Source organism: Denticeps clupeoides, chromosome 8 (genome assembly GCF_900700375.1).
Source record: "Denticeps clupeoides chromosome 8, fDenClu1.1, whole genome shotgun sequence".
In the NCBI taxonomy this organism is placed as follows: domain Eukaryota; kingdom Metazoa; phylum Chordata; class Actinopteri; order Clupeiformes; family Denticipitidae; genus Denticeps; species Denticeps clupeoides.
This window is the reverse complement of record NC_041714.1, coordinates 14,531,343-14,555,111: the sequence shown is the minus strand read 5'-3', so window position 1 is coordinate 14,555,111 and position 23,769 is coordinate 14,531,343. Positions and strand designations below refer to the sequence as shown.

The window sequence follows — 23,769 nt, the reverse complement described above, 5'->3', positions numbered from 1 at the left end:
AGACCGGCGGGGCTTCACATTGGACAGGATGGATGAGGGGAGGTGTGTCTAGTCTCTTTCCCTCTCTCTTTCTCTCGCTCTCTCTCGCGCTTCTGCCTCTGTTGGGTGGAGTGTGTGAGAAGCAAGGAGATCCAGATAGAAAGGGAAGAGATTGATAGCTGCATGCACTATGTCTCCAGTCTGGAATACTGGCTGTGTGGCGGTCCGGAGCGTCTGAGGGGGGGTGGGGGCAGAAGCTGAGGAGAGTGGATCCCGTGGACACATGTGCAGAAGACTGGCTTCCTGGTACAGGGATGCATGATGAAGGTGAGCTTCTTCCTCACTCAGAGCACCACCCAGGGTCCGGCATCGGCAAGCAGAAGGTGCTGCTGGGAGCTCGGGTGCAGCTTGTTTTCATATTTCTTCCATGTTTTTGTGGCTGTTTCATATTTTACAACCTGGGTGGGTGGAGGTTGGACGTTGTGGTTAACAGTCACATTTCACTCATATTTCAGATTTTTTTATATATTTTTAATACTTTGCTTAAAAAGACCCCTTCACTTGCCTTGGAACCCCATGAACCATGTCCATATTAATTATTATTAATAGCTACATGTTAATAATGCAATAACAATGACATGGGAGGGTGTCTGGCTTGATCCAAATTTTGGCTTTGAGTGCAAATTTAATCTCATATCACTGATTTGAGTATCAAAGCTGTAAGGATAGAAAGTAATGATTCATCTGGAATGTTTTAATCCATTTTTTGTGCACCCATAAAAGCATCACGTCTTCAAATGAAATGAAGACTGGATTCCTTTATATAAAAAAAAATGTAAAAAAATATTTTATCCGGCTGAGTAAAATACAGATTTGCCTTCAGTTAACCTGAACATGTCGGGACCACTGAAGCAGAGGTTCTCCGCATCAACAGAACGTTTAATCAGATTGGTGCGTCTCTCTCAGTGTCCATTCTCTGGGCAAGTGTCCATGAAATTGCTTGCGGCTAAAACCATGGCAAGAGAAAGTTGGGGAGTGGTGTCATCTCTCATTGTTTGTGTACTCTCTGTAGAACACCTTTCATTAGAGCAGACATGGCCGTGGAGGGAGAGATGGGATGCTGGGTTTTTGGAGGTGGAGTGTAGACGCCAGCGCTGAGTTGAGCGGAGTTGTGAGGCGGCGGCTGTCACTCTGTCATCTCCCGAGCTCTGAGCCCAGTGTCAGGATCCTGGGGACAGGACTGAAATTCGCAAACACAATCAATTTTATTGAAGAGAGTGAGAGCGCTGCCTTCTGGCTGATCTAAGATCAGATTTACAACATAACCGGTGCAGACCTGACAGACCTGCCAAAATTGTTCTTGTATTTGACAATGACCGACCCTTTTAATATCCGTCACAAAGAGCTTGTGCAGTCGGGCTGAGTGGGAACATCGGTTTGCTGTCATCTTTGTCTCTGGTTCTGGTTCTGGCTGTGTGAGTGGGATGCGTGCTTGAGAGCTAATCGCTCGTTCCCATCACTCCTGCTGGGAGATGGTCCCCTGGCTGAAAACTGTCCTGTTTGCAGATGGGGCAAAATGTAAATGTCTTGCATGCACAAGTGGTGTCTTTCATATTTATGCTTTATATTCATACATTCATCCATTCTGAGGACGCTGAGTGTGTTTTTGTTAGGGATAGTTGGTGCCGGCATGAAAGTAGTTCAAAGAATCCTTTACATCCTTCAAAATCTTCATCAGACTCTCTGATTAGGTTTCATTACGTCAAAAAAAAAAACCCAGCTTTCATGCAGCAAGTTCTCCTGCATTGATTCTATTTTTATTATTTTTCTGTGAGTCAGCTACCTAGATGCAGTCTATGCCATGGATTCAATATCCTCAGTTTGATAAGTCCTCATATGAGCCCCTCGTAGCAGCATGTATCACATTACAGCCACTGGAGCAATCAGATATAAAATATATATAATGCAAGATTGCAATATATATTTTTCTGGCACCTTGCATTCAGGATTTATTTTGTCTCCCTAGTAGGCGAGGCCAGAACCCACAAAATTCAAAAGCTATTTAATATCTCTTCTATTTTTAAGTCCTGAAGCAGCTTAATGAAGCTTGCCTGTTTTCCTCCAGATGCCATTTTAATCAGAAAGGCTAAAATTAAAAATTGGAGCTGAAGACTGTCACTCATTCTACTGAAAGCCACCATTTAGATACATTTCTCTGTTTATACAATGTCATTATGGGATTATATCCCATCCCACTTGTAATTATATTTGGACCGCATGTTCTAAATGTTCTAAATATTAAAACAAACATACAAAAAAAAAGACATGAATTATCTGTCATGTATGAATTATTTATTTAATTATCAATTTTACTATTGGACCATTTTTATTAATAGTGAATTATGAATCAGGTTCTTCTCACTGTTTCCCAGCAGTCCTTGCAGAATATCTGAAATGGAGCCCAGTCTTTGGTGGAAATGCACACTTGTGGCACCGCATGGTTACCACATTTATCAATGCAGAGCTAGTGCGGTACGCGGTGAGTCCAAATATCCTTCGTTTTATGTCTCTTCATGTGAGCCGATCTCAAAAAGAATACATCTCACTGCTCTGCTCCCCGCAGCTCGCCTGATGCCGCCGCGTTTTTTAATGATCCTGCAGCATGGTGAGGGCACACTTGGATTTCTGAGGTCACGCAGCGCAGAAGGGCGGGGGGGGTCCCGGTCTCTCACCCCGTTACGAAGTCACATTGACTTCACTCTAACAGCAGAAGATGACGGTGGTCGCAAAAACTCTGGGGAATGTCATTATTTTCCCATGAATCCTTTCCCGCTGCAAAGCAATTACAAAATGATCCAATTGTCCCTAATGTCTGTAAAAAGCCACATGAAACAGCAGTACCGTGGTGAAGATGACAAATGTTGGTCATGGATACGGTGTCGCCGTTTCCACACGGCTTATTGCCTCAAATTGTTTACAAGCAATTTATCTTTTAAAGTGCTCGCGTTTCTGTTGCTCCCCTCGCCCCAGTGGGCCGGTGGTAGTGAGACCGATTGCTGGGTGAAGTATTTATGGTGTGATTGTGTTTCCTCGATGGGACGGCATTGGGTCACTTAGACGCTGTCTATCTTTGAGAGTGCTGAACTCACAGAAAGATGCATTGTGCAGCACGTTGCTGATTAATGGAGTGTGCGTAGTGAAATGATGGTTTTTAATAATGGCACATATGCAAGTCTAAGGGGTCCATGATCTTTTAAGAGGAGGAAGAAGAAAGGCCCAGCTTCTGCTCCCTCAGCAAAGCCTTACATCCCTGCAAGAGCGGCTGGAGCACCCCAACTGCACAACTGATCCCCGGTATAATCAGAGCTTTCCAAGACATTTTTTTTTTTTTTGGAGAAAAGAAGCGCTGGGGCTCTCATGTCAGTCTAATGGAGGTTTAAGTGACTTATTGATCTGGAAGGTCCTAGCTGTGATCAATGGCATGAGACTGTGGGATGCTCCGGGTTGCAGGCGGCCATGAATCGGACACTAATCAAAGAAACGAGCCCGGCTGCACAGGATAGGACTGACTGGTTTGTGGGTTTCAGCATACATTTTTTAAACACGTATATAGAAGTAAAATATTTAACAAAAAATGTGACATGCTGATCAGTGGAACACCTCTATCACCTCTAATATTCATCTTGACATTTTGGTGGAACTGTTCCCCTTATTGACTGCCAGCTGAGATTCTCCAATATGTGGTAATGCAACAGTTATATAATTATGCTTTCTCTGTGTAATGAATGTGAAATATTTATTAAAGCATGAATAAATAAAGCTACTATGGACATACCGCTATTTTGAAAATTTCTGCACAACCAGTATAATGATATGTATGATTGATATATTGTCTTGGTGTCCTGCTGAATTCATGAATAATTCATGCATAAGTGTGGCACACAGGCTTAGTGTTGATTCAGAATGTGTGTTAAACTGAGAGAAACGTGATTGGTGCACAATAAACCCACCGAGCAGTGTGAGCCACAGGGACACAGGAACTGGTCCCATTGGTGCTAATCTATGTACCTATCAGCCTATGCCAAAAAGATGAATAGCACTGCTGTGCCGAGTCTAATCTGTTTATTAAGAAGAATAACTGTTGTAACAAGCTAATGAATGATGAATCAAAATGCAAAATGTTGTCTATATTATGATAATGAGGTAGAGTCATTAATGCAGAAAGTCAGCCAATTATTAACAAGTAAATGTGCCCACCATCATACTCACAGCTGATCAGGTGGTTTGGTGAAAAACTGGATCAATCTGGCCAGGAAGGAGCATCATTATTTCCGACAGGGACACAAACAAGAGAGCAGCACTACCCTGATATTAGTTACGTCTCAGGCAGATCAGAGCAGATACTACAATAATAAAAGGCAGACATTTCAGATGTCAGTGTATGAAAGTGGTGCATCTGCACTGCTGAAAGATTGACGCTGCGGATACGGAACTCCGACGAATCATTTGGACAGCTGCTAGAAGCTTTGGGGTCGAGTGTGGATAGAAATGAATCGGTGGCGACACAAATCTTTAGCGGTTTTTCGAAAATGTATAGTACACATATTGATGGAAAGTGAAGTGGACATCCTGTAGGATCCTCTCTGCTGAGACTCAGCTGCAATTTGCCATGAAAATTCTCTATAAAAACCTGAAAATGTTTCCAAATCTGTGACGCATAATGCAGCTTCATGTGCAATTAAACAATGGCATTTCAGTTCAAATAAACATTATTTTGGCAATTCTGATTTGTTTCAAATGAACACAGGTTTACCAATAAAGGGCAATCGGGCCCAATCGGGCTGCATTCAAAAATCTCCTCGGGCAGAATTATTACAATTTCTGAATACTTTTGAAACCTTTATCTCAGTTGTTATCTTTCGTTACTTATGCTTCCATCGTCGTTGCTCTTATTTTATAATTACTGCATTTGCATGTGTGACATTTAGCAGCGGTGCAGACCGCGACGGGCGCCGGACCAACTGCTGGTTTGAAACGATAACTGATGAGGGAGCGTCAACATCTCTTGGATGCTCCGTTGCGTTTGATCTCCTCCCGCCACTGTGGTGACGGATGGTGTCCTGCTGCATTGATTGGTCGAGCGACGCTGATTAAAGCCGGCATCATGGCGCCTGGCCAGCGCACCTCTGCACCGGCCCGCTTTCGGCGAGGGTGATGATGGATCTCCTGCACCAGATGCAGCCGATGCTCGCTGAGAGGCTGTCTGTCACATGCTGCCACTTTCAGCGAAGCTCTAAATCTAGACCACCAATCACACATCCTGACTTTTTTTTTTTTTTTTAAACGCAACGTTGTGAAAATACAATCAAAAATGCTAACAAGTGCCCATAAGACACCTTTGGATCTCATTAAAGATCGTGTGAACTCTCAGGCTCTAAACAAAACTCACATCATTACAGTCCAAGTGGTCGTCCGTCCGGATTAGACAATGGAAAATGGACGAGTTGCGTGCCAGCGGGGATAAAGAACGAGGCCTGTGTTTATCCCCGAGCGCGTTTCAATCAGCGCCCCTGCCACTCCGGCAGATGGATGCGCTGTCCTGCGGAGCCTCAAGTGCCTTGCGAGTTCGCTGAGGGACTGTCTGCCTGGATGCTTACATGGAAGGAGGCCATGCGTGGCGCTTTAAGAGCACAATGGTGTTTTTTTGCATCCCGACTGATAGGAGCCAGGCCCTGCGCCTCTCCTTGTATAGACTTATTCTCACCCATTCTGGGTAACAGGATTAATGGTAACCCTGTCTGTGAACCCCGGCCCCGTGTTCTGCCCTGGGAATGATTCGACATTTTCTAACTGCATTATAAGCACATGCAGCTCTACTTGTTCTCACCTAACTATTTTAACTCTGAGTTTCCCCTCTCTGCATGACAGAATGATAGCCTCGAAAGTGAAGTGATTGCCATTGTGAAACGCTGCAGCACAGCGCACGGTGCACACAACGAAATGTGTCCTCTGCTTTTAACCATCACCATTAGTGAGCAGTGGGCAGCCATGAACCTTTCGATTGTGGGTCTGTTTTCTTAGTCGCTAGGCCAAACACAGCCTCACTACCACGTTCATGACCTGTAAAGGATTAAAGGCACAAGCATTGAATGCATGCAAATCCTAAAACTGACACAATACTGCAGCTGTGTGTAAAATGCTGTTGGCGCCCCATTGTTCCGGGGATTGCCTGAGAGCTTTGGTTGACCCCAATGCCTTCGGAAAGGCCATTTGTTCTTGTCTAAGGGATCAGCTTGACGCATTCGAACCGATTTAGCACCAGTCAGTATCCCCTGGGGCGTAAAGAAGAGGGGAGAGGTTTTATATTTCCAGCACATCCAGGGGTCTTTCACTTCCTATTGCTTTGACAAAGACAGTGTGGTTTCCTTATATATACAGAAGATTAAAACCACTGGTCACACACACCAAAAAAAAAAAAAGCTTTGGACTCGACAAGAAGGTGTCGCTCAGAAGGTGTCCTGTGATACCAAGACATTGGCAGCAGATGGTTTAAATCTCTACAGAACATCACTCAGATGCCCGATCCGCATGAGACCTGGAGAAATTTGGAGAACATTTTCCTGGACATCTACACCTACCAGATTTGATACTGTGTAATGATACTGAGCGGGTCTTAACTGTGAGGCATGAACACTACACACAATGCTGGATTTAAGGCAATGGGATGGACTAGAGGAAATCTAAAATGAGGCACAAACTGTGTACACATCTAATTTTCTAAACTTTAGCCTATCCCAGCTGCAATGTCTTATACTAAAGCCCTGTGACACAGCAACGTCCTTGAAAATGGTTTATAGTCAAGCTAGCCTACTGGGACAATAGCCAACTGTGTCCACAAGAGGGCAGTAATTACGAAGATGGAAATTATTGGGCAATTTGAGATTCTGTATGGGACAGAAATCTATTCCGAAATGTGAGGAGAGATATTGCTTCCGCTTCCGTATCACCCTAATTGATGTCTATTCTTAGCTCTGCCTCTCCTGACGCCACTCAACCCCTTCGCCACACTCTTTAGTACGATTGATAAGGTGTAGTTATTTATCAAGCTTTCCATTACATACAGACGACCATAATGAACTACAGTCTCCCAGACTGATAACCCTCTTAAGCCATAAATAGGATTAGTCTAGTCCCTTCTACAATCTTTCTGTTTATGCCTATAAATGTCTTTCCACTCTTAAGTGAGTGTGGATAAGAGCAGAGAGTGACATTCGACGGAAAATAAGTAGGATATTTCGTAATTTACAGTTAGTGAATTCTGAATTGTTGTCAAAACCTCACCAGCATCACAACATCTCACGAAACTGTCCCCTAAAATGTTTCTAAATAAAAGCTGAATTCTCCCAATAATTGACAAGTCTGGGATGCTGAAACTCACAGAGCTTCTCCAGTTGCACCATTAGCTGCAGCAGATCTGCACACGTTTGCACATTTGTGACAGAGAAGCGCTGACAGTTTTTATCTGGAATTGTGTTTCCTAGATGCAGTTTGCAGATCCTGCGCTATTCGCTCTGTGATACAGGTTACAATGTCTGGAGCCAGCTCATACAAGGATTTAAATTAATGCAGTAACCAAATGAAATAGTGCCTTAAACAGAGTTGATCTGCCTTGTAGTGCATTCTAGTACATACATACATTAGTTACTAGGAAATATTTAACTGTGTGATTGTTTCATGTGATTATTTCACAAAAATGTCCCAAGCTGTTTTAACAAGCAGATATTCTTATCTAAAGCGAGGTGATGTGCATCCATACAGTGTTCCCACAGGGAGCTACACAACAGTCTGACTGCACTCTTGGCCCAAAAAACACTTCCTTTTAACTGCAATTTAAGTATAAAGAAGTGGGCAGGAATCCTGGCCATCTGGCAATTACTGTTCACCAGGACAAAGCAAATCTGCTTTCTGTATTTTTTTTTTTTAAATAAAGCGAAATGAAATGCACGACAGGGAGGCTCATTCACACACCCTGCATTGGAATCTGTAAATTAGGCCCGGATTTTCAGCCCCACCTGGAAAGGAACAGAATAAGCTTCTGCATCGTCTCTGTTCCCCTCAGCATTTTCTCCACAGACAAAGTCTGGGATTTTAATATGAACTGATGATGCAGTCGCTTGTTTTATTCAGCAGCAGAAATCAGCTGCCCGTGTTTCTGTTTCATTCATGACTTTTCAGCAGCAGCCTGAGACCGATGCAAGCTTCATGTATGCAGCAGAAGATCCAGGAGTGCTCCACTGGATAATTTATACAGAGCTGGAGCCAGTCAGGCTTTGAATGTTTCTGACTGGAGAATTCCTACGTGTCGGACAGTCAGTACAGTGTGTACATTACACCCCCCGCCGACTCCTTCCAGCCCTTTGCCCCACCCATCTGCTCAATCTCCTGTTCGCCAAGTGTTGCTATTTAATCATGTTGGACTAAATCCAACAGCCCAATGAAAATCAATCTAATGTTGTCTTGTGCTGCAAAAGCCTGGCCTGGTTGCTGTGCAGCGTGCTAACAGCAGATTCCTAGACCAGCCATGGGCAACTGTCTGTTTATGTGGATTCATGGTTTCTTCCCTCAAAATTTGTCCTATTCCCCTTAAAGTGCTGCTTTTAAGCTGAAGACCAACATTTGACCCACTTTTGGTGCATTTGTTTCTCAGCCCTCATCAGGCAGCTTTATGAAATGAGCTCATTGCGCATTTAAGCACCGATCAGATCGATCAGAGTTGTTCCGAGCTGTCGCTGTTATTAAGTACACGGACCTTTCTCTACAGGCGCCGGGCTGTAATTAGTCGGGCTCACTCTTAAATAAGCTTTCCTTTAAGATGGTGCTTGATGTATATGTTTAATCAGAAGGAACTGTGAGTGTAATGGAGAGTTATTGATCGAAGGCACGTGTCGGACAACACCAAAACAGAGAGATCTGGGAATCGACTGTAAACAGACACATCGAATGACCCGTGTCCAAAAAGGTCATGCATGATACACTGGAATACACTTGCTAATCACAATATAGTGACCTGAGAGGGGTTCTAGCACTTCTGACTGCATCTGTTTGCATATTGTTATAGGCTGTTGGACCCACGTTGCTGCAGAAATTGAGGGGACTCTGACATTACATAAAAAACACAGGTAGAATACATATGGAATCAACCAGACCAGTTATTGATCAGTCACAATATTCTGTGACTATAAATATCAGAATGAAATAGCATGATATGACAATTTGGGCCATAGCCCTCACTGAGAATTTGGGCCAAACCCTTACTGTATTATGCAATAATACAAGCGCTGTCAATCAATTAGATCCAATTAATCCAATTTTTCTGAATGTGAACACATTGGCCAATCCGTCGTGTTTGCAAGGTAGAAACTAGCGCCACGCCTTTAATTTGAAACTACGTCTGAGCTAAATGACATAATTGTCAGAGGTTGGTGGCCGCACCGATTTTCTTTCTGTCTTTATTACTCATGCATCACAATGTCTTCCCCTAATTACCCATGGAGTTCAGGATTTTGAGACTTGGTTTGAAAATAACAGATGTTCTAATAAAAGGAATTGGCATCAAAAAAATCCATATGCTGGTCTGATATATCAGCTCACCTGATCTTTTAATCTACAAAAACGTTCTTTGTAAAATGGATCCATTAAATAAACAACCAAGCATAGAAATTGATTTATTTTAAGATCATCAATAAACTAAATGTGCTCAGTAATGACGGATAGCAAGCGGCTGTCTTGTCGAATTCTTTTTTCATTATTTCTTTTGGCCCTGACTGGCTGTGCTCTGCAGCGCTTCCGAGGACATTATTGATTTTTCAGCTGTTGCAAAGGGAGGAGGACCACGCAGCACATGGCCACTCATCCTTTACTGTCCCCTTTTCTGCACATAAGGGTCATTGTTTCTGCAAATGGAGTCCATCTGGATTCCACCCAAATGTCAGTTCAGAAATTCCATCAATAAAATCTGTCAAAGTCACCTTCAAAAGTGATAAAACTGATTCTGTGAACGTTCACTTTATTTTCTCTTCCAAGTCCCCTGGTGATCGTTTGGTGTCATTGGCTTTGCTGTATTTGCAGTAATTCAGAGGTGACAAGGCTTTGGCACTCGTTCGGTAAAAATAACCCGAGATCAATGATTGTTTCTTATTTTAACGTTTTCTTTTCATCCCCTTCCTCTCTCCTCTGCAGTCTCAGCAGAAATGCATTGTGATCTTTGCACTGGTGTGCTGTTTTGCGGTCCTGGTAGCCTTGATATTCTCTGCGGTGGACGTGTGGGGTGAAGATGAGGATGGCATCACAGAGGACAACTGCAGCAACACCTGCCGGTATGAGCCTTGTAACTGCGGTCATGCTGCTGCAGGGCACTAAAATTTTATGTAGCGTACATCTTTCAATAAAAGTGATTGGTGAGGATCAATTATTTGAAATGAATTGTATTCCTTGCCAAATGGGTCCCTGTCTCATGATTTTATGAATTGATTAAGACATTTTTAACAAATTAATTACACATTTTGCAATGAGTTAATTGCCAAGTGTATTACTAATTAGTTACAAATATTCATGATTAATTACAATTAATTCTGAAGATAACAAAGTGCTATAATATTTAAAACTATTACAGATACAATTGTAGGAAAGGCTCAAGTTGGTGTTAAATATTCAAAATTAATTGCAGAAATTAACAGGTTAATTTTAACAGAGCTAGTTATTCTTATATACACCTTCATTCATCATAGACCATAAAAAAACACCAGTTTATTTCATTGTAGTACTTACATCCCTTCTGTAGAGAAGTATTAGTTTAAACGCACTTTTGAATGGGCTAAATAAAAGGCCTCATTAAATTATCATCACCAGTAATTGTTGTCATTAGAGTGACGTCTGCAGTTTGCTCATGTTCTGCCTTCAGTCTCTTCTGGTCCCCTCAAGCATCTCAGCTGGTGATAGATCTACTGGCCTGTGGGTACCACTAGATCACTATCTAGGTGATGTACTGCAGCTGGTTGCTGGAACCTCTCCCAGATTCTGCCATTTAGCACCATCCCTGTGAGCAGTCGGTCCTCTGTTTCCTCCCGATAAGTGTCAAAAAATGTAATTCTGAGCTGCAAAGTTGAAATTGATTCGCTTTTCACCCTGCAAGGCCCCAGGGCAGTTTGCAGTTTGTGCACCACACTTCACTAAATATATCAATTTACTCTCTCTTGGCATCATATCAATGAAGAGATGTGTGCCGGCTGCACCTCCTCTCCCCCTTAAAAAAAAAAAATTCTTCTCTTTATTATCAGGCCTGCAATTTATCATCAACAACATATCTTTTACTACAGAGCTTTTCTTTGGTCATAAAAGATTACTTGACAACAGGACTACAAATTGTACAAAATGGTCCATGTATACACAGTCTCGTATTCCTTTTAATCTGTCATGAAGTCCTGAAAATTTTTCTGATTAAACTGGGACACACGCTGGTTACTAAGGTAACACCCCTGACCGAAGTCTTTGGCAAAGATCAACTGTACTTGAAATGAGAAATAGTGAAGAAAAAAAAAAAAAGAATTGCATTCCAATTAAGAGCCTATCTACCATAAAGAAGAACATGGCCAATTCTGTCTCCTTTATTATTTCATCAGGGTTCCAATCAGGGTGATAACTTCTGCCTTCATGCTCTCTGAATTGAATTTCTTTTTGATGGACTGTATCTTATTTTGTTCGTAATAATTGGATTTTACAGTTGCTGCCTCTGATCAGGTACAGCGAGGACGTTTTATCATGTTCTACACCAATACTGTGGACCCTGTGTAGAAACGTTCTGAAGAGGTCAGGTGTCTGCAGCAGATATCAGACAGCACACAGTTCAGCAGGATGACCTTGATGTGAGCTGCTGGACTGTGATTAAAGAAAAAAATATTAAGGTTGCATGTGACGGACAGATGAGTTTCAGCTCTGGGCCAGAGCCCCTCATAGCTGCAGGGCTCAGTGTGTTGCAGACAGAGTGTTGGATAATTACATGGTTCCTGCCCTCTCCTCACCTCTGGTATTTAATTCTGAAAAATGTACTATTGTTGTTAATATTGTTATTATCATTATCATTACCATCATTGTTATATGTCAGCATCGTGTTGAAAGAAGGGAGGGCTCACAACTCACAAACAGGGAGATTTATTGAATTAAACAGGGCATGTGGCCCTCACACAACACCATAGGAGAACACACAAAATACAGGTAAAATGATGAATGACGGAATGAAGATGGGACACAGCAAGGATACATTTATATTATTAACCACACATGAAAACTATGAGGTAATCAGGACCACAAGGCAGAGAACACAAAATATCACTCAAACACATCAAACAAACATGGAACGGATGGTCCCAGAAATGTCAGGAATTATTTTAGTAGTAGTTGAAGTAGTGGTGGTAATAATATTGATAACAATACATTAAATTAAGTTAATATATTAAGTTTACTAACATTAATATATTGAATTAACTGAATACAATATAACAAAATGACTAACTATGAGGACCAATGCTGACATTTTGACAACCTGATCTTAGTGGACCCCAATAAACGAGAGATTTTTGAAACTCAACAAAGTTGTAAATGTCTAAGATCATTAATGAATTTAGTCTGGTGCATCTAATAATTTGACCATGTGGAAGCTTGGGCTCACTGAAATGCAGGTAGACGCCCCACTGGTAGCTTGGATTATGGACTAGCTAACAAATCAACCACAGCATGTCCGGCTGAAGAGACAACATCATGAGCAGCACGGGGGCCACAAGCGACTGTACTATCACCCTTCCTCTTCACCCTCTACACGTCTGACTTCAGGTACAAGTCTCAGTCATGTCACCTGCAGAAATTCTCAGACGATTCTGCCATTGTGGGCTGTATCAGAGACAGACAGGAGGAGGAATACAGGAAGGTGGTGGACAGCTTTGTTGAGTGGTGTGAGCTAAATCATCTACATCTTAACGTCACAAAAACAAAGGAGATGATCATGGACTTCAGGAAGCATGCTCCTCCTTCCACCCCTGTCACAATCAGAGGATCTGACGTGGAGGTAGTCGAAGACTACCGGTACCTGGGGGTACACATCGACTGCAAACTGGATTGGTCCAAAAACACCAACGTGGTCTTCAAGAAAGGGCAGAGTCGGCTTTTCCTACTGAGGAGACTCAAGTCTTTCGAATGTCAGTAGGAAAATGCTGACCATTTTCTATCACTCTGTGGTAGAGAGAGCTGTGCTCTTTGCAGCTGTGTGCTGGGGCAGTGGGGTGAAGACAGCTGATGCAAACAGGCTGAACAAGCTGATTATAAAGGCTGGTTCTGTCCTGGGTGTCAGACTGGAGACCCTGACAGAGGTTTATGAGAGGAGAATGCTGAAAAAGCTTCTCGGTATCATGGACAATCCATCTCACCCCATGCATGCCTCCATAATGGCCCATCGGAGCACAAGAAGCAAAAGACTCATAGCCGCTAAATGCAGGAAATCCTTCCTACCTGGAGCTATCAGATTGTATAAGTCGTCCTTGCTCTGTAGGTGATTTTTTCAGGGCTATTCAAACACAAACGTTTCTCACTCAGATGTGCAATACTACTCACCTGGATGTCTTTGAATGATTTGTTTTACCCCCCTGCACATGCTGCCGCTGCTACCCCCTCTCACTTGTACCCATGGCATAATCATTATGTCAATTAGCACTATCTCTGGCATTTCACAGGATATAGTAATATCATTATTTAGATTGAGCCTTAAGCTATTTTTGATATTTGATCAAATTGTACTATTTTTTTGTAAATGTAATTTATTCCTTGTTTCTCCTTCTGCATTGAGCATGTTGTTGAAAAGAATTTCCCTCGGGATGAATAAAATTCTTCTAATCTTATCTTATCTTATCTTAAGTATATATACCTGGGGCACACCTTGCCTGCAAGGACCAATAGAGGTCATATGGATCTGAAGAGCTGCCTGCTATTTAGATATGAAGTGAACCAGGAAAGAACAAAACCAGATCAAACAATATCAGGAAGCATCCCACTACAAAAATGGAATATATTATCCTGCTGAAGCAGAGTGATCTGTGAAAAATGGCTGCTGTATGCGGTATGGTACCAAAAAATAATACAGGACCAGGAACAGAGAAAATGTAATTATTTCAAATACACGAAACACAGTGATTTTTTTTGGTCACCCGCTTTATTACAGTAATATCAGAGGAGAGAAGTGAACATGTAACCATGTTTGTGCATTGCTGTATGCCTGATTGCCTGGTTTTAAATGTCTGTCGAGGAAGCGGCTTGGATCGATTGAAAGCCGTTTAATGGAAGCATAGGTAACTGGATCCTGGAGTCTCCTGGTGACTTGGTGCATCCAGAGGCCCCCTCTTTTTTTTTATTCTATCTCAGACTCAAATGTCCAACTCTGGTTTTTTTAGGAGATCTTCAAATCACGATGGAGAAACTGAAGCAACTGGAACTGGCACAGGGGAGTCATCAAAGAGGAAAATAGTTTAGATTTAACATCAGATTTCACTTTGTCACTTCACTTCAAAGATTCAGTGACTGTAAATCATCCACTTACATTTAAAAGTTTCACAACATGTCCATGTCTAAAATGTTAGACAGCAAGTCATTCGAACTAATATTTCAAGAACCAGAGGCAGCCTTTCCTTCCCAAGCCTCCTCCTCCTCAGTCATATATCAGCCCCACCCCCTGACGGATGGTTTTAACTTGTAATTCAATGAACTGGCAGGACTTAAGTAGATTACCTCTGGAATGATAGGAGACGTGCTGGCCATGTTCATCCAGATAATCTAATATTTCCCCGGTATATGGCCTGGACTTTTGTTTTTCTCTGCAAACCTGTTGGCGAGATGCAGAAGGCCTGAGACTCTGAAAGTGTGGCATGGGTTCAGTCAGTGTGCTAAATGTACTAAATGGCAGCGGTGATTGCGCTACACTTTAGCAGAAGGTTGCTTTGGGAAGACATCGCTACCGTCATTGTATTGGATGACCTTCATTTCACATCAGCTTTTAAAGCCTTATTGCTGCAGAGAACAGAAATAGCCAGTGGGAGACGACTATGCAGTTCATTTTAAAGCACTCATGAATAAGATAACAAGGAAACAAGGTCACTTGCTGCTTAGACCACATACAACTTTGTGGTAAAAATTGTGTGTGTGTGTGTGTGTGTGTGTGTGTGTGTGTGTGTGTGTGTTTCTGAACATCAATAACCTTCTTCAGGCATTAAAACCTTCCTAAATAATGCAGTGTTTTGGTAGCACTTCACCGCGCATCAGTGAAACTGACCTGAGAAAACCACCAAACTGCTTGGGATAAAAAGACTTAAAAATGTGGCAGCCATTCCCTTCCATGTCCGTTATTTGTTGAATTTACAACACGACCATACTTTTTTCAGCATAATGAACTGCTCAACCAAATCTCACCAAACCATTTTTTAGCACTTTTGTAACATTCATTGTATGTTTCTGTCAAAACACAGCTAATTGAAATTGGTGATCAGGAATTTATTGATGAAAATGTATTAATGAAATAAATTCAGACAATACAAAGCACATGAGCTGAGAAATAAGTGGATAAATAATGCTGGAAATGTTTGCCATGAATTCAACACTTTGCAGTATTGCACTATTTGTTGTATAGCAATAAAAGTGTCAATGTGAAAATTTTCTCTGCATCAGCGTAGGTTCTGTATAATTGGGGCAGTGGTGGCCTAGCGGTTAAGGAAGCGGCCCTGTAATCAGAAGTTGCCGGTTCGAATCCCGATCCGCCAAGGTGCCACTGAGGCTCACTCAGGGTGATGGTTTAAATGCAGAGGACGAATTCCACTGTGTGTACCGTGTGCTGTGCTACTGTGACAATCACTTCACTTTCACTAATAATTGTCCTAGCGATAAAATACGCATGCATGAAACATTTACCATCATTAATGACTATTTAATGACTGACAATAATGATAAACATATTATATTTAGATTCGGTTGTCACTCTGTGTACCTGATTGCACTCCTGGTTAATACAATTTTTTTTTATTAAATAATAATGATTTTTTCCATTTCATGTGGCTTCCACAGAACTGTTTGTTCAGTGTGACTGTTGGCTTCTCAAGGTGAGGATGTATAGTTCTAATACATCATCTCTCTCCTGAGGCTGTACTAATCCATCCAAGGGGTTCATGTGCTGTAACTCCACGTTCCCCTCGTCTAACTGGTTCTACTCTGTCATGCAGTGAAAAATCGGTTGGTGCACTAACTCCATTGGCGCTATTTATTTTTATTTCAATTTGTTTCACCTAAACCCTTCCCTCTTGCATGGCAGACGTTCCTTCAGTTCTGCATCCCTCTGAATCAGTGATCTGGCAAGACAGCGTTGGCATCATTCAGTAGCATGAAAACGCTTTGCCAAGTAAAGCCAGCTATACCCCCCGCAGCACCACCCTACCTAAAATCCCAAGCTGCCACCACGTTCCTGGCTCAGTTCAATCTGCACCCTTCGGAACTTCAGTTTTGGAAACTATGGCAGCCGAGATGGATTCCTTTATGGTGTGTGGCCTGGACTGAAGTGGGTTTCCCCACAGTCGCATATTGCACTTTCCCTGTTTCATATTAATGAGATGGAAAAAATGTAAATATGGAAGTCAAACACTTGTCAAATGGATTTGTTGCATTTGCGATCTAACATGTCATTTAATGCTAAAGGGTTGTTATATGTTGTGTCAGGATACATAATACATCATATTTACAATATGTATAGCACAGCTATGACCATATATGACTACAGTGTCTTGTTATTAGAATTTTTCTAATAATGTACAGAGATTTGGTCTTCAATACCAGTTTGTTTCCTACACAGAGTAATTGTGTGTTATGGTGGTTTTGTTTGTTTCATTATCACAGCATGATGGAATAACGCTGTTTTATCATCTTGCATTAATGAGAAAATAACAATTTGATGACAAGATGCTTAAACTATATTGTGATAATGAAACATCTAGAGATCAGGAGAAAACATATTGGTGTTTATGAAGGTCTCTTTATTTCTGATATGAAAATCTGAAGCACAGTATGTACTGGCTCCTGTACCATTGCAGAGCAGTGGTGGTGGAGAACATTCCCGTAGACACATCCCTGCCTCATAATGGAAGTGTCCCTCTTACAACTGGCCTCCACCAACTCCTGGACCTTGCTCTGCGTTCCGTGGAGATTGTGTCACCCCAGTGGATGCTCAATTCTACTGAATATGAATCCAGTTTTCCCACAGCCAAGCAGGTATCAACCCTCACCTTCAGATGTACATCGAACCAAAGATTAAACATACATTTTGATGCTTTTAATGGGCGTGTAACAGCTACAATTCACAGCACATCTAAGACCTGCCACAAACAGAAGCTCTTTGGCAAATAAACTTGTCTGGGTTGTTACTACCCTGCATGAGTGCTGTCACAACCAGCACTGTGTGCTGCAGAAGTGGGTGTTGATTGGCTACCCAGCAGCCCCTGCTGTTCATTAGAGCAGTCAGAAACATGTCAAACCTCCCACAAGATGCACAGTAAAAATAACCATTGGGAGTGCTACTGCTGTATCTGAACACATCTTATTTTTGCCATTGCAATTTCTCTCTAAACTCACTTTCAATTTAATAATCATGTCATGTGCCTATAGGGGCGCTTCTTATTGCACAGGCTGATGGGGTTGAAGTCCAAGCGTGTGAATCTGAAGGTGGCCAGTGGAGTGATGGACTCTAAAGAACTTGATGTCCTCACCAGGCATGGTGAGACCAGTGGCCCTCTTTTTAATGATCTGTATTTCCATCACTAATTTTTGCCTATAGATTGTTCTCAAACAATTTTGGAAGAGCATTTTGCCAAAGAACTTTACAAAACTAAAACTAAGGAAATTATATAAATCCTTATTGTACTGTTTAAAGTGAATTCACAATTATTCTTGTTTAATTACAGGAGCTGAGGTCCATTACCTTAATATGAACATCCTAACTAAAGGCCACCTCCAGTCGTCCTTCTGGGTGGTGGACAGGAGACATTTGTTCATCGGAAGTGCCAGTATGGACTGGAGAGCACTGTCCACGGTACCCAAGTACACCTGAACTATATTGTATCTATGGTGGTGTTCATTACACTTTCTGTGCTTGAGTTAAGAGAATGCTGTACCCTGCCATGGGTATTTCATTTCCAAGGTTATAGGAACACATTCACATTACCCGCAAATTGTGATAGCAATAGCAATTTTAGCCATGTTCCTGTAAAAATTGTTGCAGATAATTAGCCTGGGTGTCATGTCCCAGTTTTAGCGGGCCTTGGCCACTAGGAGCTGCTACAGGACACAGAACTTTCATATGGCTTTTCTTGTGTTATATTTTAGATTTTTAATTTTTATGGCATTTAGCAGATTCAGAGCAACCTACAGTAGTCCCCCTGGTACAACTCAGGCTTGTGAGTGTCTTGTTCAAGTTACACTTCGGTAGTCTTTTTTTATTTTCTTGTGATCCCAGTCTCACATTATAGCAAATGGTGAAATTATCTGTCTGTCTATAGATGGTGTCAAAACATATTTAGATGTCAAAACAGAACTTTTTTCTACAAAATAAGGTTATTAAGATACCTTAGTGACTTCTTGTACTAGAATACTCTAACTACTCAAGTGCACCAGAAATTATTAACAAATTCAAATTTGAATAAGACTAAAATAAATAATGTTTTTCTGAAACATGATTTCCTGTAAGCAGGAGTAGATGCATTAGGAGAACAATGCAGTACTGGGTTACAGCACATTACAGAACTATGCTGTTCTGTCATAGAACAGAATAAAGATATGAAAGCTGTGTTGAAACATCTTGTCTTTACATCTTAAGAATTCTTAACATTTATCGCCACAATATTTTGGTGTGGTTCTGCAAAAATATGGGATTTGAGAGCTATTAATACAGGCCAGTGTAAACTCGTAGCTGTGCAGCCCTTCAGTCTGGAGAGGTCTTTGAAATGGAAATGAGAAGATGGTTGAGAAGCTGCCATGCAGCCTCCTCTTCAGAGGATCCCTGTCTGGCCGTCTGGAGGTCAGGAAGGGTTTACTGCTTCAGATAATTAAATACAATACGGTCATATCAGCCACTGACTCTGGAGGGGGTACTCCGGCTCCACGATTCGGACAAGAGTTTCAGATACCCCGTTTCCCTGTTCTGGCATGTATAAATGTTTGTCCTTGTCGGGTCCTTAACATGTCTGTCTTGTATCGCTGCATGAACGTGTTATTTGTGTTACAACCCCTGATTGTGAAAATCCATGCGAGTGTGTCCATCTGTCCAAGCCGTGACAGATCATAATCAAAAAAGGACCTGCATTCCTCCTAAACTCATCCCATGGCCCATTGTGCAGCACCTGCTGACTCAGCTTCACTTTCATAATCACACTGGTGATGTGCTCTGTTCCATTTAATAAACCTTACCGCTTCTTGGCACAGTGAACTTCCCCAGACGCCCGAAGAAATTTGAAATCAATGAGATCATGCCCTGTCTCAGGGCTTCACTTTATAAGTGTGTGTGCCTGTGCACGCTGTGTTCACCAGTTTCAATGATGCCCTCTGTGTTTCATTGCAGCTAAAGGAAATGGGGGTGATTATTTATGAGTGCAGCTGCCTGGCTCTGGACCTTCACAGGATTTTTAGCCTCTATTGGCAGCTCCAGTACAAGGAGTTCATCCCGTCCATCTGGTCGAAGCGGCTCAATGGGCTTTACAACAAGAACAACACCCTGTCCATGTTCCTGGATGGCAGCAAGGCGGAGGCGTATGTGTCAGTGAGTGTCCTGCTTTATTATTAACAATATTCATAACACGTACAGTGAGTTCATGTCTACCATCAGCCGTCAGTTACTGAGATGGAGAGGGCATTGGCCTCTATCAGTCAAGTGCTGTCTGATATTCATATTGATGAATTCCCAGACAACACTTTCCCAACAATGTTGCTGACTGTGTGGTGGCCAATAATATTTTACACCAATTTGACCATGTTTAAAATTCCAATTGTGATAGTTTTTTTTGTAGATAAAGCAAAAATTGAGTAATGGATGTTAGTTGTGGGTCACATGACCTAATTCTGTCTTATTCTATGTGTTGAGTTAGAGCTCTCCAGATGCCCTCTGTCCAAAATATCGGATGAGAGACATTGATGCCATTTTCAGAGTGATCCAGGGTGCCAAGAAGTTCATCTACATCTCTGTCACGGACTACCTGCCCCTGATTAAAACCAGCCAGCAAAGGTAACCATGCGAGTACAACATGATGTATAAAATAAAACTGAGAGCCAAATACATAGTCCAATGACTATAGCCAGAACTGAATTCAAGTCATTATTAAAAATAAGGAAAGATATGTCTGTAGTAGGGCTGTTGAAATGATCGGGTTAAACTAGGGTGACCAGATGTCCTCTTTTCCCCTGACTTTTTTGTCGAATTTTTGCTTGCTTCTTGCTTGAAAAGCATCTTTCCCACACTTGTTGCTGTAATACTTTTAAATATTATAGCAAATATTATTTAGACTTAATTGATTGCAATTAATCACAATGATTTTTTTGGTTGCAAAATGTGAATTTAATTAGTTAAAACATTTTAATTAAACTGATTGCAAGAGAGCACCAGTTTAATCCATTTAATGACTTAGAATGACCTTAATAACATTGCTACACCTAATTACAAATGACTTCTGTGAAATAAAAACCCGGCCCCAACCCTACCACACACACACACACACACACACACACACACACACACACACACTCATACCCACGTCAGGCACCCAGTAGATGCTGCTCAGTGTGATGGATGATCTCAGAGGTGGAGGTTATGTGTGATTATGCTGCTCTGCCAGGTACTGGTCGCAGATTGATGGGATGCTGCGGGAGGCGCTGATTCTGAAGAACATCAGTGTACGCCTTCTAATCAGCTGCTGGGCACAGACCAATTCCCTGACCTTTAACTTTGTCTGGTCTCTGAAAAGCCTATGCATGGAGATGGCCAACTGCTCGCTGGAGGCAGTAAGTGACCATTTCACATCAAAATCACATCTTACCTGATGCCCTTTTATGATCATGTTGATCACCTTTAATGCAGAAAGGGTCACAAGCATTGCTAATAACATTAATATTAACAGCCAGTTCTTATTTTTCACCTGTCTTTTCTTTGAGTAGAAGTTTTTTAGTCCCAGGGAGAAGGGAGAGGAACACGTCCGACAAATCAACCACAACAGATACATGGTGACAGATACTGCTGTTTACATAGGTAAGTAATGTTATAATCATATCCTGCATTACCATATCACATGTATGTTCTTATGACAGAAATTAGCTTATATATAAGTTATATATGGCTACATTTTGTTTACTGTACACATACACATTGTCTTAACACTTGAGGGTGGGCATGGAGCACAGGAGCAGCAACCAATCATTGTTTCTCGCTCACAACAGCATAGCCTCAATGAACCCGACTAGCTGACATGGTCACAGGGAAATTTCTCTTTGTCACTAGGGGCTTTCAACACTGTACTTATGTTAGGTGCTTTGTGCCATTGCCTTTACGAATAAACATTGATTGATATTTCTGAACACTGCAACAAACCTACATGAATAATCTGTGCCTGTTTCATATTTAATTGACAATTTAGAAATGAACACATTTATGTAACCATTGTGTCCAAATATACTACTGTAAATATTACCTCCTGCACCTTTTCTACTGTTTGCACTTTGCTTGTGGTTTCTGTGTGCAATGAACAAAAACCTGAATCAAACCTAATCAAATCTAATCTAACAATAGCATGGATTACTGCGCATTATGATTGTTTGTTTTGCACAGGGAACTTTGACTGGGTGGGGAACGAATTCTTGTACAACGCTGGTGCTGGGCTGGTGGTCCAGCAGGACAGGGATGATGAGGGAAACAGCACATTGGTGCAGAGAGTCACGGCTGTGTTTGAAAGAGACTGGTTTTCCCACTACGCCAAGACCTTGCAGCCCAGCAAGATTCCTGTCTGCAGCAAGCACGCGACCCAGCCCCCCAGCTAATTAGGCTGCAGGCAGACTGTGCAGAAAGGCCGGGCGGCCTCAGCCATTCCCCCAGAGTGGCGGGGCCACAGCACCACACACTTTCCAAATCAAAAACCCGATGCTCAACTTGCTACTGCTTTCTGAGTTCTGCTTCCCGGCTCACTGCGTACGGATGCTGGATATGCTTCCAGTCGTGACCAAACACATGGAACCAGCTTTTCACCCAACACCTGATCAAACAAGCCTAACAACAGAAGACAAGGAACCTTTACATTTCGACTAATCAACCTTTGTGTTCTGTTATTTGATCTTGAAATGTTTTTCATATGTCCATGCATTTTTTTTTATTAAATGCAGTCATCACGTGCTACAAACAATAGAAATATATTTTAAAAGATGATGTAACCTGTAGTAATTAATGCATTAATTTAAAAAGAGTGTTTGAAAAAAAATAGATGTATTATACTGTGCCTGAAGAGTTTGAGGAAAATAATCAATGTTTTATATAATTACTTTTTTTTTTTAAATTTAATTGCATGGTAATGTGCTGCATAAATGAAGACATTTGCAGAACTGAAAATTATTTCATACGGCAGCTTAGGTAGAAAACCAATGTCCTTCAGATGTTAAAACAACATTTAAAACTAATATTTCCTTAGGCTCATGGCTTGTATGGTATATTAGTATAATTCTATTAATGTCACAATATAATTTTATTAATGTCAGAACTGTATTCTGTTGAGCAATTATGTGGCCATGGGATAGTTGGAATGATGTCAGACCTGAATCACTGTTATTGTGACTGTTTGTCAGATTTTCCTTTTGGTTCTCCAGCAGGTACCATAAAGGTTTATCTTATAATGCAGTTACATTGATATGCATAATGATTCAGGCTACATGGTGTTGTTGTAGAGACTTCTACAGTTTGATCATGAACTACACACTGCACACTTTTCTGTGCACTGTGCCTCCCCCTACCCATGGTCAGGCTCATTTGATGCCTTATTATGTGTTTGAAAGGTCTAGCCCATTTTTAAATGCATTTATGCATTAAAATGTTGCCTTAATTCATGGAAAGATGCGTGAATTAGGCTCAAGCATGTATTTCTCCAAGCATGAGCACATCTGTAGCTGTTGGCTTGGACACAAAAAACCAAAGACCTGCTGCTTCCATCTAGTGATCAGACAGAATTCCCACCACATTGCAGTTGAAACACGTTAAACCTTTAAATGTACAGACGTTTAAATTCGCTGCACAGCCTTCGAAATTGAACTGAATTGGTTTTAATCTTCCATGAGCACAATGTATTTTCAAAAACTTCATATCTGACAGTGTATCTTCCTGAATGCTACTTTATCAATTTCACTTCCCAGGTCAGGGTCAGGGTTGTTTGCTTTATGCAATGTATGATAAAAAATGCACAGACAGGGGTTGTTTATTTACTGTATGGCCCTATTTAAGCATGTGAGCTTTTGCATTGCATGCTTTTGGCTTTGATAAAGTCTATATCTGTTCATATTTTCTAATCCAAATACATTTTTATTCTCAATAAAAGTTATTGTCTAGTAATTATTCCTTCTTTCTTTTTGTGTGATTGCTTGAATCTGAACACACCTGACTAGAAGTCCTTAGAAAACCATCACCACTGAGGCTCTTAG

The 23,769-nt window shown here is 41.5% G+C and overlaps 1 protein-coding gene across 2 annotated transcripts; it reads left to right on the top strand.

The window, feature by feature from the left end:
• The first annotated feature begins 149 nt into the window (after window positions 1-149).
• Window positions 150-23,683, top strand: LOC114795677 (inactive phospholipase D5). Of its 2 annotated transcripts, none has more exons than XM_028989214.1 (10): window positions 150-306; window positions 10,219-10,355; window positions 17,148-17,325; window positions 17,719-17,827; window positions 18,015-18,142; window positions 19,667-19,864; window positions 20,190-20,326; window positions 20,934-21,099; window positions 21,253-21,343; window positions 21,920-23,683. In XM_028989214.1, the coding sequence occupies exons 1-10, from the start codon at window positions 298-300 to the stop codon at window positions 22,126-22,128; spliced, it is 1,362 nt and encodes a 453-aa protein (XP_028845047.1). In that variant the 5' UTR covers window positions 150-297; the 3' UTR covers window positions 22,129-23,683. The 2 variants fall into 2 exon arrangements, with proteins under 2 accessions (XP_028845047.1, XP_028845048.1); XM_028989215.1 differs by lacking the exon at window positions 150-306 and adding an exon at window positions 16,132-16,166 and having other exon boundaries at window positions 10,326-10,355.
• The last annotated feature ends 86 nt before the right edge of the window (window positions 23,684-23,769 follow it).

What these genes read in the sequence shown, in the direction of transcription:
- LOC114795677 (XM_028989214.1), top strand. An exon ending in CCAACTGCTCGCTGGAGGCA is followed by an intron (nt 21,100 to 21,252) that starts GTAAGTGACCAT and finishes TTCTTTGAGTAG; the next exon opens with AAGTTTTTTAGTCCCAGGGA. An exon ending in AGATACTGCTGTTTACATAG is followed by an intron (nt 21,344 to 21,919) that starts GTAAGTAATGTT and finishes TGTTTTGCACAG; the next exon opens with GGAACTTTGACTGGGTGGGG.